The following is a 16,335-nucleotide window of genomic DNA, read 5'->3' on the forward strand; positions in this document are numbered from 1 at the left end:
GTATGTGTATTTATGAAAGCGGCAATGCAGTCTCTTTCTAATGTGTTTTCCAGACTATGAATAGGTTGTTTTTCGATTGTATTTCTGTTCTTGGTAGAAAAACAGAAGCTTTCTGAGAATGTATCAGACAGAGGATGAGCTAGAGAGAGAGAGAGAGAGAGAGAGAGAGAGAGAGAGAGAGAGAGAGAGAGAGAGAGAGAGAGAGAGAGAGAGAGAGAGAGAGAGAGAGAGAGAGAGAGAGAGAGAGAGAGAGAGCGAGCGAGAGCGTGCGCGTGTCTGTGTTTGACACTGGTGTGTGGGTTGTGTCCCCTTCTGCAATAATCTGGTTTATCAGGACTGGAACCTCGCTTGACTGCTGGACTGAACACATGCTCTCCATGTGGGAAAACCATTGGAAACCCTCCTCTCCTTCTTTTCCCTTCTCTTTCTGTCAGCAACTTTGCGTTTCTATCATTTATTTTCATGTTTCCTTCTCCCCAGCTCCTCCATTGCTGCCCTGCTGCTCCCCTCCTCACGCCCATCCTCAGCTCTCTTTTCCTGTGCCCACCACTCCTCACTTCTCTCCATTACTTCTGTCTCTCTCATGCTTGTTTCTTTTATAAGTTAGACACACCCTCTGTTTGTCTTCATCTTCTCGTTTATCTGATCATTTGTCCAACTCTCTTTCGCTCTCTTTCTCTTCCTCTCCGTTTGTCCCTCCCTCTTTTTATTTTATTGGGTCATTTTTCACCGGCCTTGTTGCCGTCCATATCCCTGTAGACTTGTCTTTGCTCAATTTAATCTTCTCTCTATTTTCACCAGCCAACATCTGTTGTAGACATCAAACAGAATTCTCCCAATCTCACAAAACACGATGACCAGTACCCAATAGATGTGTCACAGAACATTAAGAATGGTGACATGAAAAGGAAACACCCCAAATCTCGTTCAATCCCTACAATTTGTAAATAAGGAAAAAAAAAATATTGGGAAATTCTGTATTTCAACTTTTTTCTCACAGGGTGATCTCTGTGTGAAAACAGGTGTTTCATAAAAGCCAGTGAACAAATTCCCACAGACTGTGTTCTATGGGCACAGCTAAAGTCTAGCTCAGCATAAGCCTGTCTGACGCAAGCGATGGTTTGCTGAAAGGGATCGTCAACGTCATCCAAGATGCTCCTAATTTTCTTTGACATGCAATGGGCCCACCGCTGTGTCTTCAGCCGCATATATCTGTGGTTAGCATTAGCCTATCCCTTGGGAGCTATTTCATAGCTTTAGCATAGTGCTGGGAAGAAGTAACATTGGTTAGCTTCGGCCTAGTTTTGTGAAGCAGTGGCAGGGTTTGCTTTAGCATAATGTTAGGAATCATGGCTAGGGTTGGCATAGTGTTACGAAACAATGCCGCTCATCACGCCAATCTTCAATACATCGGTCGGACATATTATTAGCCAGTTTGAAGCAAATTATGCAAATAGGAGGGAAACATCATAAAGAATATGATTTTAAAACACACAAGCAGGGATTTCTGTTTCACAAGATTGGCTTTGATGACACTGCTTCTGTGAATGACGGCTCTGCTCACAAACAAATAATAGCCATGAGTAGGAGTGAACTTCCCGGGTATCACGTACTGCTTTTTTACCTGTAGATGTGACAAAGGGAATGTGATTTAACTCGCAGCGATGTCAGCCCACATTTCAAACACGCCGTAGAAGAAGAACAAACTCCCAGGGTCGAAGCTGTGCGCTAGCTTTCAGGCTAGCATCCGTGTACGATTATTCTAATGGGCTTAGTCGCGCAGCCTCTACTGCCGAAGTCTAAATTTAGCAAGAGTAATTACAGAACCGCTTTTTTTCTATAATCCTACCATTTAACTCATCTTTTTCCCTCTGTATATGTCAGGGCTTTCCCTCTCCCATGATCATACCTCAATCTTTACAAAAGGTTCAAAGTTTGCAGGCAGTAGCCTCTGTTTCCCCCCCACCCTGTCCTTTAAAAGGACCCCTGGGCCCAACCGGGGTGCCAGGTTCAGCCGAGTAGGGAGGCTGGAAAGGTGGGCAGTGGGGGGGTTGGGCAGAGGTGGAGGTGGGAAGGTGAGGAATGGTAATGAAGGTGCTAATTGCTTCCAGTGGATTTTGAAATTGAAACCTGGGACCCGCGCATAAGGGGGCAGAGCAAGCACATAAATAGCATATTGATGACCGGGGTGAAAATAAGTGAAAATGACCCAGCTGCATGATCAATACGGACGCCGCAGGTCTGAGGCGGGCATGTCTCCACGGACCGTGCAGTTCCCCCTGATTATTATGGATCCATCTATGCTTACAGCCGTGGTTTTATATTGCTGAGATGCACAAATATTACATTATATCAATTCGCCTCCTCTATTATTCATATCAGGCGTTGTGCCACGGATAAGGTTTAACAGCCTCGCCGTAACACTGTACTTGCATCGTTTTAATTAAAGATACACACTTAGGGCCAAAGCACACAACGGTAGTCTAAATAATAAACCGGTGTTTCATGAGGAATCAAAAAGCTGTCAGAACCATGTGTCTCCGTAGTTTGTAGTTACACAATGAAAGAGATTGAAATATAACAGAAAGAAATTAACATAGACACACAAAGATAGACAAATAAATAGTCGCCTGTAGCGCACAAAAGTGGATTTTCTGCCGGACCTTCGTTGCGCATTTGTCAGTTCCGGTGAATCACCATTCCACGAGTTTGTGTATGTGAGAGTGTGTGAGTGTGTGTGAGTGTTTGGTCACGTGCGTGTGTGTGCGTGTGATGAGTTGTTGCAGTCTTAATAATGCCGACAGGAGTCCCTCAGCTGGTGTTGAAACGTGAGTGGCGGGCGCTCACAAAGACAGACTGATTAGAGTGCATGGAGTGGCAGAGGGTGTTGCCATGGCGACGACCTCTGTCCCGCAGGTCAGGTGAGAGCAGACGGGATCAGGTGTCTCGGGGCCTATCTGAATGATTATCAGTCGGCAAGGCGACAGATATAGTTTGTGTACAGAGACAGAAGTTGCGCTGCTCTGGGTGGCCAGCAACCCACTAATAACCCTTATTGCAGGCTGTGGTTATGTTTTGTAGCTATTTAATGATGTGCCGCGTGAGTCCAGAGGGTTCTAGAAAACCTTTCGAGACGCTGATGCCTTTTGACTCTCAAGCAGGTGTAAATGCTTTCAGGAATTACTGGAAGTGCTTGTGAAACAAGACAGGCAGTCTTCGCTGACCCCTTCCCGTGTGCCCGAAGCAATTGCGGGTGTCTAATTACTTTAAGTAAATCCACGATACCAAAGAGGAGGATCGCTTGACGGCTTCAGCGGCGCTGGCATCAGCATCAGATGTATATTCAAACCCTCTCAGTCCGTGGCTGCTGGCTGTCAGTTTGGCGGCTGCTAAATCATCTCGGAGCTGATATTTATTCATAGAACTTGTGTAGAAAAGGCTCAAGTGACACAAGACATCTCCTTTGAGATGAGGTTGCAAGCGCGGGTGTAATTGCCGTGACAAAATATTTCGCAGCGGAATACTTCTCGTTAAAGTCCTTGAAGTGCAACAAAATACATACAGTGTAGATGTTTGATAAAAAAAAAGAGGAAAATCCCTCAAATAGAAAAGAGGCACGCTTTTGATTTGTGTGCGAATGAATGCCCTACTACACCGTCGTGATGATAATAGAAATAATGTTCTTCTATTTATTTATTTATTCCCCGGGCGCGTTGAACAGGGCTCTTTTAAAAGGGCCTTTGTAGCTTCCGATGCTACTGCCTCTTGTCTCTGCACATTTTGCAGAGGGACGCGAGTTTCATGCCAAGGGGGGAATTACTCCCATGACCGGAATCGTCTCCCATCATGCAACAGCCTCCGCTTGTGTTTCCTCTTCGTCTCTCTCTCTCTCTCTCTCTCTCTCTCTCTCTCTCTCTCTCTCTCTCTCTCTCTCTCTCTCTCTCTCTCTCTCTTTCTTGCCTCCTTTATCTCCCCGCCAGCCACCACTATACCTCCCTCGTGTTTAAATATACCCTAAGCCAAACACTGTACAATGAAGAATTACAGCCTGCTGCTTTGATTCAAGTTTGTTTCCCTCTCTCCAAGTTAATTTTGTCTTCCTCTATTCCTCTCTTCTGTTCTCTCTGTCTAGCTCTTTCTCACTGTCTGATGTATAATTGGTCCGCCCGTTGCTTTTGTTATTTACAAAACTTCCCAGTGAGTTTTTGAATTCGTAATTTGTGGATGCAGGTTGTATCGCTCTAGAAAATGAGGCATCAAAGTCAAACTTCTATATCAGATGTTTGATGTTTGCTCAGATCCCCACCCCCCACCCCCCCCCCCCCCCAAGTCCTCAGGGACCAAGGCCAGAGTCTTGGTCAATTTTGCATCTATACACAAAAAAATACATTATTGCATTTCTTGGTGGCTCTGTAGGGTATTAGCCCGAGGCAGGGAGGAATCCACTAGCCAAAGTTTTGACTCTCGGGGGCCACCTTCTCTCGCTCCGCATCGGAGTGTAAATAAACGAGACTACCAACTGCTGGCATGCGGGTACATAAAGCCCCTGACTCCAGCCATGTTTGACTAAGGGCTCCGGTCAATCACGCTACAGCAGAGAGGCAGGCTTGGTCTCTTAATCATCTCTTGCTCATCTTGCAGGGAAGTGTGTAGCACCGCCTTCTCCCTGGGTCGATTCTCCCTCTTGCTTTGTCGGGTGTCTTCTGTTCCCGGTCATCGTGTCCTGTTTTCTGATGGACCTTAATTGTGCTCAATTACGTCCCGTGTGTTCGGCCAACTGTGAACAGAAACTGAATGAATGGATCAAATAATCCCACGTATCATGCATGATATGAGGCCAGAACACTGAGGCTCAGTACTTTTTAGTTTGGTTTATTGGTAGTACAATGTGTTCACCCTCAAAGGATGCGATGAAAAGCATTGATTTGGTATTGGAACCGAAACCAAGCCCTGGTTTGGGTTGTGGTATTGAAAAATACCTGGATATGAATGAAGAGGATATTTGACTTTTTATGCATAATTGGTAAAAGATAATTTACTTCATGTGTGTCACGGTTCTCTCTGTTGCAGTGTTTCATGGTCTGAGCCAAACGGCTTTCATCAGTGCATGAATCATTTTCTCCTGGGAGGTAGCATAGATAAAATGATAACAGGAGCCAAAACTGAGACTGATGCTCAGACCAAATAGCACACTAGCACCCGGTCTGTGTTCATGTTTATCACATGATTTATGTGTCAGACACCAGAGTGTGTTGTTGTTGATGAGGAGCAGTAGATCAGGCTCGTATCATACCTTTCACGGCAATACCTTGTAGCATTAACAAATTGATTTCCTCTGCTTTCCAACGGTGGCTATTGGAAGTGATAAGCTTTGACAAGATTTACTTTATTAATCCCAGCTGGGAAATGAAGGTGTCATGGCAGAAAGTACAGCACCGTAATAATCACAACCATAAACCATAAAGAACTACAAAGATCCACAGCACCTGCCCGTTCCAAGGAGCACTATTGCTCTCTTCCGAATCAACGCCTTCTCAAGCAGTCCGTTGCCGTCCTAACCCCTGTGCTCTTGCTTTGTCCCGCCCCCTCTCTTGTCGTTTTCAGCGAGGGAGGAGAACGTCGCCACCTTCCGCGGCTCCGAGTACTTCTGCTACGACCTTTCCCAGAACCCCATCCAGAGCAGCAGCGACGAGATCACTCTGTCCTTCAAGACGTGGCAGCGCAACGGCCTTCTGCTCCACACGGGCAAGTCGGCAGACTACGTCAACCTGGCGCTGAAGGATGGCGCCGTGTCCCTCGTCATCAACCTGGGCTCCGGGGCCTTCGAGGCCATCGTGGAGCCCGTCAACGGGAAGTTCAACGACAACTCGTGGCACGATATCAAAGTGACGCGCAATCTGCGACAGGTAACCCTGGGGGCGACGGAGGTGGAGAGTTTTGGTTTTTTTTGCGTAGGATGACCGTGGTTTTAGTTTCTCGTTACGTTTAGAGATCAGCCGCGTTGTCGGATCTAGATGTTTCGGTGTGGCTAGGATTATCATCTTCTTTTTCTTGATTGGTTGTCATCGCATCACAGCTACATCTTCGAGAGTGATGTCATCGGTGCTTATTATTTGTAAATCTGCATAACATTTTTCAGATGAAATCATATACGTCATGCTTAATTTGACCGATAAATTTACAGATTAAACGCAGGCGGAAATACAAAGCTAAATGCAGTGCCTTTGGGAGCTTAGAAAAGCTGCCATTTTGTTAGGTCTTCTTCTGCTTATCTGACTGTTGAACTTTCCCTCCCTCTTCCTTCAAACTAAACGTATCTGATACTTTAGCATTTTGCACGTTACCCTCTGCTAATCTGATGCCTCTGTCTGGGGTTGTCCTCTTGCTCTCTCAGCCCATGTCATTCATGTGCAATGTGATATATATTTCACATTAAGATCATTTAGAAGCTATGCGTCGAAGCGACATTCCATTAGGGTCAGTTGTTTACGATGCAGTTGATGAAGCAGGCTGCTTGTTAGGAAAAATATAGCCTGGAGCCACTTTCGCTAAGCAGCATGCATTGGCTTGTTGATGCCTCTTAGGGGACAGCCTTGACATATTCCCTGGACAAGGATTAGACCACAACGTGAAGGGGACTGTGTGACAGTGTTGTCCCTTTATAGAGTGTAGTATTAAACCATTTAGAGGTCGTTAAGGACAAATTAGGAGCGAAATTGAAGCTGTTCATCTCCCTGTGTACTGTAGTCGTAATGGGATAGCTGTGCACATTAAATAATTATAGGGTTACATGAGACATGTGGAAAAATGCGAGGAGTGTTTTGAAAATAAATTGGTGTAGGATCATGATCGTAATTTATTTCATAAGAATTTGATCAAATAATATAGGGAAGATCTGAAAACCTAACATGGCTTATTAATGAAAACTGGGGCAGCACGTAGATCTGTGAAATGCCGGCCGAATGCAGAGGCGCAACCCGAAAAACAAATTGAGAGCACAGCAAGAAGACATGAAGACCGGCTCTAACCGGCTGTGTCTACTAAAGAGCGAGCGGTCATGTTCCTGGGGATCGATCGGCCGGCTGACCTTTAGCGCGTCGGCCAGGTGTGCCAGCCGTTTATTAGCAGAGAAGAGACGCCCGTAGGTGATGATGTCCCGACGCTACCCACAGTCAGGCACACCTCGCAGGTTCGTCAAAGGTCACGACGCGAACCCCCCCCAAGGCAGCGCCGAGCTTAGGGGGTACCAAGGTGAAGCTATCCGTGGGGGTTTGTGTGCTTTCTCTCATTCCTTTCTCTACTTCTTCCTTTCCTTCTTTTCGATTTCCTGTTCCTCTTCAGAAGAATAAACTTAGACTAAAAAACCGAAGCGCAAAAAGGTAAACCGCAGATTCTCTTGGGCACAGGTAAAGCCGTTCCACACAAATGGAAAAGATTGAGGATGAAGTAGACTTATCTGCTGCTTCATGTCAATTTTTTTGGTATTTGTCCCGATGTGGAATATTCGGCTATGGTCGGGCTATGAGTCTTGAGGAACAGCCGCTAAATCACGTAGTGTTTTAATCACCTCGACACTAACTCATCCATGGTAGCCATTTTGTTTTACTACTAACCAAGATCTAACCAACTAATGTACTAACGAACATCCTATTCTTCCACGTTTATTTTTTATTTAATTATCATTTTCTCGCCATCTTTATTAACAACCGTTTTTTGTTCACTATTGTTTTGATTTCCTTTCTTCCTCCCCCCTTTTTCTGGAAAGCAATCAGGCATTGGACACGCTATGGTAAACAAACTACATTGTATGGTAGATATCATTCTTATTGTCTTTTTTTGCGTTTGCCGTGTGTCCCTTCCCCCCTCTCTTCTTTTATATTTGTTCTCTTTTGAGTTCCATCTGAGACACTCTTATCAAAAAATGAGGAGATGGGTTTGTATTACCGGGCAATTCTCTCTTCGCTTCTTCTCAATATCCTCCCTGACCCTCAACAACCTTCTTCCCCTCCCGCCCACACAGTCCCCCGTTCTCTTTTGACACTTTACATTTTCATTTATATTTTTTATATATTTTTTATTTTCTCCCTCTGCTTCCGAATATGACCTAAAAAAGTTTTAACCCCCAAAAAACGATAAATACCACTGATTCGACTTTTTTGCCTTTTGTCAGGGAGACGACCTTATAATCTTTTTTATGATTATGATTACTATTATTACAATATTTTTTTCTCCCACACAAAAAAGCCCCCATTTTTTGTGAGGACTGTCGTCCAGAACTGGCAGAAGCTTTCCACAATCCCAGCAAAGATGTTGCTGTCAACCACGCCACTGTGCCCAGAATGAGGACGATTTTAATCATGTTGACGTAAACCAAAGCCCTTTACCTTCATTGCGGGAGCTCTGACAGTTGTTTCCAACTCACTATGGCGCATGGCATGCAACCATCCCCCACATCCATGGTTTAGGTCCCGACCTTTGCCCTGTCTCACTCATGATAACCACTAACACTCTCATCCACTCACCCTCCAACCCTATCCCTTTACTCTGCCTTTCCCCCACCCCTCCCGAGTCCCGTGTGATCTTGTGGCATGCTGGTGAAAGTGGTGTTGTGTTGTGTGTCGTGGCTACACTCATTCTCCCTGGGGCCCATATGCATCGGTCTTCTAAGAATAAGCATCCCCCTGTCTGGGACCGGTTGCTGCGGCCCAAGTGGTCCGGTGTTAACGCGGCCGTGACATCACATCCTTGGGTTCCGGCGACCGCGATGAGTATTCTTAGACAGTGATTGGATATAGGCCCCGGTCTCGCATGGGCACACGCATCCGATCTGCTCGCTCAAAGCTTGGTCTGGCCTCATCACTTACATGTTCAGTTCAACGTGTTCTTTTTGACTTCAGTCAATACCTTGTTTTGCAGATTGGTGTTTTGTGCAAAAACTCTTTTTGTGATGCACGTGTGTGTTTGTTAATATAAGAGGGACAAGTTGGTGTATGTGTGTTGTGTGTGGGTGTGGGTGTGTGCGTGTGCGTGTGTGTATGCGTGTGTGTGTGTGCGTGTGTGTGTGTTTGCGTGCGTCTGTGTGTGTGTATGTGTTTGTGTGTATGTCTGTGTGTGAGTGTATGCTTGCCTTAATGTCCAAATGTGTGTGTCTGCAGTTACCAATACAGCAAAACCCTAAACCTAAGACAAGTGTGATAAATTTGTCCTTGGTTTGAACATTGTACTAACCCTCTCCCCAAACCTGAAGTTTCAGTACCAAACCTATAATCCATACTTACCCCCATCAAAGATAAAGAAAATATGCCTCTGCCATATTTTCTTTACCTGTCCTGTGGAACCTTTGACTAAAAACTATCCATTAACAAAAAGGAAAAAAAACACTGTCTGATCAAAAATGAAAACTAACCAAAATAAATCGCTTTGAGGTACCGGAAGATTCAATAACCAACAGCCCAAAAAACGCCAACCAACCAACCTCTGGCGCAGACCGCCTAAAATGAAACTTCTACCGCCCGATTCAGAATGCAGACCAAAAAAGGAGGTGTGTTTGAACCGCGATTCATGGTGTGGCGACGCGGAGTAGTGACTGTGCTTTGGCTGTGTGTTGCGCCCCTTCAACAGGTGACCATCTCCGTGGATGGCATCCTCACCACCACAGGCTATACCCAGGAAGACTACACCATGCTGGGCTCAGATGACTTCTTCTACGTGGGCGGGAGCCCCAGCACCGCGGACCTGCCAGGCTCCCCGGTCAGCAACAACTTCATGGGCTGCCTCAAAGAGGTAAGGAGCAGCATGCATGGGCACAGGGGGATGATGCAAAGGATGGGAAGTGCAATTTATTTGAGTTTAGGTTTGTTGTATATTTGTATGTGTATTGTGTTGCAAGAGGATCTACATTGGTCAAGGTCCATTAAATGCACACCCAGACACACATACGCACGTTCATGGACACGTACCTGCATAGACAAACACACACACGCACACACACAGACAGACACACACACACACACACAGACATGCACACACACACACACACGCACACACAGACACACACACACACAGACACACACACAAGCACACACAGACACACGCACACACAAAGACACACACACACAAGCACACACAGACACACACACACACACACACAAACACCCAAACTCCAGGTGGTTTTTGAGGACATAAAATTGATAAAGACCCTATTACATGGAAATATACTTTAAAATTGTGTTATTGGATAGTATTATGGACCACACATACAAACACAGACACGCACTATCACAAACACATAAATCAGATAATATCTGAGAACCTCAAGTGGGACCTTATCACACACAATCACACAAATAGTGTTAGATGACCTCATATACTGACAGACCGCACACACACACACACACACCCACGTAGCTTCATATTGACAAACGCTGCATTCAATAATAAAACACCAGCAAGTGTTTTCCCCCTAGTCCCAGCGAGATCGAAGAGTCTGTGCGCGAGATGAAAAAAGCCTGGCATCAATTCAATCTGCTGAGTTGTCGACCCGTGTTCTCCCCGACGTTCCCCCCGACCTGCTCCCGTTCTCAACATCTACCGCGATATGCGCGTGAGAACATTCCCCCCCAAAGTTGCTTCTATCACGCATTATTCGCTGCCTCAGCTCCGACCGCAGCGGCCTGGGGGGGCTCCCGGCAGGCTTGCGATGTGAACCAAAAAAACATTGACCTGTGCTTACGTAGCAACGCCTCAGAACCGTTCTCTAAGGACATCCCTTTTAATTAATGCAACCTTCGAGTCCACCCTTTTTTTGGACCAACCCCCCCCCCGCCCCATAAACAGCAGGTATTAGGTAGCCTGTTATTTATGCTTTGGCCGCTATTAATCTTCACTGGGGAAGATGTATTGGCAACAAAGTGGTGTCACGGCGGTGATGGTGGCAGTGGCGGAGGCGGAGTTGGAGGCGGCGGAGGCGTTGGTGGCAGAGGCTGCTCGAAAATTGATTTTGGTGGGGTGTTAGACGGATTAAAATCGGGCTTATGTGTTCATTAGGGTTTGGCAGAAGCCTGGCTGTTTTTGGATCTCTCGCAAACAAACGAGAGCAGTTGTTAGAGTAGTTAATAAAGGAGGAGCGTCCGCGGTGTGTGGGTTCCGTCTGCTGCACGAGCGTGTAGTGTGTGTGTGCGTGTGTGTGCGTGTGTGTGTGTGTGTGTGTGTGTGGGCGTGTGTGCTCCAGTGTGTGTGTGTGTGTGTGTGTGTGTGTGTGTGTGTGTGTGTGTGTCTGGGCCGTCTGTCTGCATAGTGTTAGGTTCTGTCTGAGTAGATCCCGCCTGAGTTAGCGTCAACCTTGTTATGCATTCTTAGTTGTCTGCTATTTGAACAACCCATTATACGGATATGCATTCCAACTGTGCTCCTTGTGTTGTTGTCAAGGACACCAAAGAAGCTCACACAAAACTAGGAAGGACAAAACTCCCAATTAGCAAGTGTAAACAAAAGTGCTCCGACATGCGATCAGCACGCAGTCTCAAATGAGACAAGGCTGGTCATTAGCCACGCAAACACATTGGAAGCTGACTGATTGATTAAATGCAAACTTGAAAAGTGTTGGGAGTCTTTGTAGGAACCTTTTAAGATGGAGCTCCACACAGTGGTGCTGGTGTTTGGACAACTAAGGCACAATGTAGGCCTCTTCATCCCACCCACAATCCACAATAGACACTCAGACGCAAACATTCATCAATGTCATTGGGGAAACACACTCCCACACACACAAACAGGCAAAAGGTACACACACAAACAGATTCAAACCGACGCACACACGCACGCATACACACACGACTCTACACACACACACACACCTACGCACACTCACATACAAACACTTACAAACAGGGGAACAAATGCACAATTCAGACACACACAGACGCACACTTACACACACACACACACACACACACACACACACACACACACAAGCACGCTGCCAGAGTGAGAGAAAGCGAGAAGATAGAGAGTAAGAAACCAGAGCAGTATTTATACGAAGGCGAGAGCGATGGCAGATGTGGAAGTGGGTGCTCTGAATGTCATAATACAGCCGCGTAAGTGGTTCTGCAGTTACCATAGCCAGCAGTTTTCTGCTCTTTCTGGGGAGAATATTGTGACTCGCTGGTTGAGTTCAGCCACAGAGTCTGCACGCACAGTCTACTCTCTGGTACCTGGTCAAAATAACGGTGGGCCAAAATAAGCAGTGTCTGGGGATTTCTACGGAAATATCACACAGGGTGGTTGCTGTTGTTGTGATTGTGTCCGGCCACAGACATGAGTGAGATAGCGAAGACAGAAATTAGGTGGGATTCACAAAGAGATTGATTTTTTGCTGTGTTGCTGTCTCCATGTGCACACACAGTAAGCAATAACCCACTAATCTCTCTCACTCTCTCTTTCCCTCTCTCATTCTCTCTCTCCCTCGCTTTGATGTAATACAAATTATATGGAATGCACTAGTTCAGCCTTATGTTATATTGCCTCAGAAAGAAGAGTTAGCATTCCATGTTGAGGATGCAAACTTGCTCCCACACAGAATATGTGCATCATTTACAGAATAGTGTTTATATGTACACACTCAATTTACATATATAAATAGAGAGACATATCGATTGCTACAGATTGAGAGAGAGAGAGAGAGAGAGAGAGAGAGAGAGAGAGAGAGAGAGAGAGAGAGAGAGAGAGAGAGAGAGGGAGAGAGAGATGGAAACAGAGAGAGATGGAAACAGAGAGAGGGAGAGAGAGATATAGAGAGGCACAGAGAGAGAGAGTCACAGGCTATGATGAGGTTGTGGAAACAGGAAGAAGGTCACCTTGTCTGTCGTGTTTTATCTCTGCGATGGTTCCGGCTGTGGCTCCTACCTTCATTACCAGCTGAGCTAATTCATCCTGGAGACTGCCTGGTCTCCTTATCAGCTGCCTCCGTCTCTTCCCTCACTCTGCCGCTATGTCTCTCTGTCACTCTTAATTCTGTCACTCTCTATCGGTGTCTCTGTCTTACTCTCTCCATCTCTCTACACACACACGCACACACTCTCATAAATGGATTTATGGACTCTGCGAACCGCACGCAACCGATGGGCAAACATACTCCCAACCCATACACACACATGAGCACAAACACACACACATAACTGAGACAAGGTGAGCCCCCCCCCCCCTCTCTCTCTCTCTATCTCTCTCTCTCTCTCGCTCTCTCTCTCTCTCTCTCTCTCTCTCTCTCTCTCTCTCTCTCTCTCTCTCTCTCTCTCTCACACATACATAAAAACGCACACATCTCTGCTCTCTCTCTCTCTCTCACACATACATAAAAACGCACACATCTCTGCACATAGTCAGGCCGACATTCCTGCAAACTTTGAAACCTCTACCCGAGGGTTCTTCTTTTTCTCCATCTTCTTCTTCTTCGTCTGCAAACTGGCAGGAGTTGAAATAGAGACTCACTTCAGAGCTCAGTCCGGAGTTCTACTCATCATCATCATCATCATCATCATCATCATCATCATCATCAGTGAGATTACCAGCAGAATAATATCACACTTCGAACAGAATTCAGGGAAAAAACAACAAAAACAGGACTGGTGCTTAGCGGTGTAGGACATATGTTCGTTAACGACAGAGACGTAGTATAGCCGTGTTGCTGGAGGTGCAGCCCACTGTTGACGCTGGGCTGTGCGTTGACAGTCTGAAGCAATTAAAAAGGTTTCAGATAGGAAAGGGAACACCCGGTAAGGAAATTGGAGGCGATGCGAGGGAGACTCAGTTACCCAGTCTGACATTATGGCGGAGAAAGTTAATTTTTTTCGAGGCGCAGATGTCAGCGTGGACGTGGGCGGGGCGCTGACAGCTGTTGCAGCGAGACACGCCGCCGCCGTTTCTGTTATGGGTTTGCAGAACGATTTGAGCGATGATGGACCATACAATGATGCTTTTTACTGTTCAGCCCACGCCGTTTACATCGGTTTGAACGCCAACGCTCCTTAAAAATATAAAGTAAGAAAAATGAAAAATGAAAAAAATGAATGATTTCAATAAAAAACACCTTTACTCCCTAAGCAGATATTATATTATGTGTTACATTTCTTTTCCTCCATATTGTGATTCTAGCTATTGTTTTTTATTGTAATAACTGCATAAAATAACCCAGAAATGACCACCTGGGATGAATAAAGTATATTATAGGGTTCTCCACAGACAAAATGACCAGCTAAATTAGATGGCAGATAATGTTCCATGCCTTGATGAGAATGTTGTGCGTTTATTTTCAACGCGCCCTCAATATCCACTCGAACCATCATTTCAACCATGTAAACACATTAAGCCGGATAAATAATTGGAAATACAATAATACTAATAAAACATTTTGCATTTCCACACATCCCTCTGGCTCGCATTCCTGGCATGGTGCTGCTGAAGGTGACTCAGCAGTCTCTTTCTCCGGCTGCAGGGGAGTGATTGGCCGTAATGTGGTGGAGCAGGATGCTTAAATGTCCTCTTCACATTAACAAATGCCAGTAATATAGGTTCATTGTGCGGTAATTGCTTTTGACTTTGAATCAGACACACACACGCACGCACACCCACACGCACGCACACACACAGAGATGCACGCATGCGCACACACACATGCCCACACACACGCACACACACATGCACACGCAAAAAAACACAGAAATACATGGATGCAGACACACACGTTTAGAAACACACAAACAAACTCAAACTACTTTTTGATGTTGTTATCATGATCGATCTCTTTCTCCTGTGTGTGTGTGTGTGTGTCTGTGTGTATGTGTATGTGTATATGGCAAAATGTTATTTGGCGAGAATTCATACACTTTCTATCACAACCTATTTCACCCATGTACAACTGTGATCACTATCGCAACACTATGCTTACACTCTCTCTCTCGCTCTCTCTAATTCACCACCATGCTCTATCTTTCTTCCTTTCCTCTCTCTCTCCCTCCCTCTCATTCAGCCACATGGTCCTCGCCGCCCCCTTCACCTCCTTCTTGAGGTGTAGATCCCCGGATAACGAGGAGCGGATGATTCAACAGTGTTTGGCTCTCCGCTCAGAGTGAATCACGGTTGGACTGTCTGGCTCCGTCTCTCTGCTGAGAGAGAGAGAGAGAGAGAGAGAGAGAGAGAGAGAGAGAGAGAGAGAGAGAGAGAGAGAGAGAGAGAGAGAGAGAGAGAGAGAGAGAGAGAGAGAGAGAGAGAGAGAGAGAGAGAGAGAGAGAGAGAGAGAGAGAGAGAGAGAGAGAGAGAGAGAGAGAGAGAGAGAGAGAGAGAGAGAGAGAGAGAGAGGCTGAAAGGGAAAGGTAGCCTTGCAGGGTTGACCCTTGAATGCTTTGCCAAGAGACACACAGAACAGTGTCAAACACTAAACCCTAATCCGATGGATGATGCGGGCGATATATGTATGTGTGTGTTTGTGTACATGGGTTGTGAGTGATTGCAAGCATGTGTTTGTGCGAGCATGGCTGTGTATGTTCCTGATGTAATGGTGTAGAGGAGAGGAGGTAGAGAGAGAGAGAGAGAGAGAGAGAGAGAGAGAGAGAGAGAGAGAGAGAGAGAGAGAGAGAGAGAGAGAGAGAGAGAGAGAGAGAGAGAGAGAGAGAATAAGCAGGTTAATTTGCTAATCTGGTTTCACCAGTCCTAACAGTATCCATTCATTGTTCTTAAACCATCACTTACTTCACACTTAAACTGACAACGAAATGAGCACATCTGTGTCTGATGCATTCTTATTTGTGTCAGTATGCTCATGTAAACTTTGACTTTGTCTTTTTTTTATCTGTATCATTGGTCACAACAGAACAACTTGTGCCTCTTTAGACCTCCTACTCCAACAGAAACATTGATTTCACTGTTACCCGTTTTTAACGGCTTGTTGGTTTATTCGACCGGGGTGCACAATGAAATCCAAAGCACAAAGCCGCAAATTGTATCACTTTCACATTTACCCTCTCCAAGGTCTGAGGCGGCCATTTTGTTGAGTGGTATGTTTATATGAATAGTTTTAAGTACTGATTGCAACACAGATCATGTCTCACATTTACCCTCTTCAAGGTAGGGTGCAGTTTATTGCGATAATATTTATAGTAGGGCTACTGGGTTTGTTGGGTGCTAGAGGGAATTTCAAAAAGAGATTTTTGACGATTAAAATATCTCACTTTTCAAAATGTCTTTCTTGGAATCATTCCCGAGAACAGGTGTGAAGTTGCACTGAGGGAACTTGTTTTCACGTCAACAGTACCCTCCCACTAGGTGGCATTTTCCCTTCTCTCC

General features: G+C 45.6%; 1 protein-coding gene across 18 annotated transcripts in view; it reads left to right on the forward strand.

Moving 5' to 3' along the window:
* Positions 1-16,335, forward strand: part of nrxn3b (neurexin 3b) — a 286,336-nt gene that overhangs the window by 61,782 nt on the left and 208,219 nt on the right. For 14 of the 18 annotated variants that reach the window (XM_030345350.1, XM_030345342.1, XM_030345346.1 and 11 more), the window contains 3 exons: positions 5,605-5,906; positions 7,766-7,789; positions 9,622-9,783. In XM_030345350.1, coding sequence (XP_030201210.1) covers positions 5,605-5,906; positions 7,766-7,789; positions 9,622-9,783 — 488 coding nt within the window. The remainder of the gene's footprint in view (positions 1-5,604; positions 5,907-7,765; positions 7,790-9,621; positions 9,784-16,335) is intronic. The other 4 variants (XM_030345345.1, XM_030345344.1, XM_030345349.1 and 1 more) reach the window with 1 other exon arrangement.

This window comes from Gadus morhua, chromosome 21 (assembly GCF_902167405.1).
Source record: "Gadus morhua chromosome 21, gadMor3.0, whole genome shotgun sequence".
In the NCBI taxonomy this organism is placed as follows: Eukaryota; Metazoa; Chordata; class Actinopteri; order Gadiformes; family Gadidae; genus Gadus; species Gadus morhua.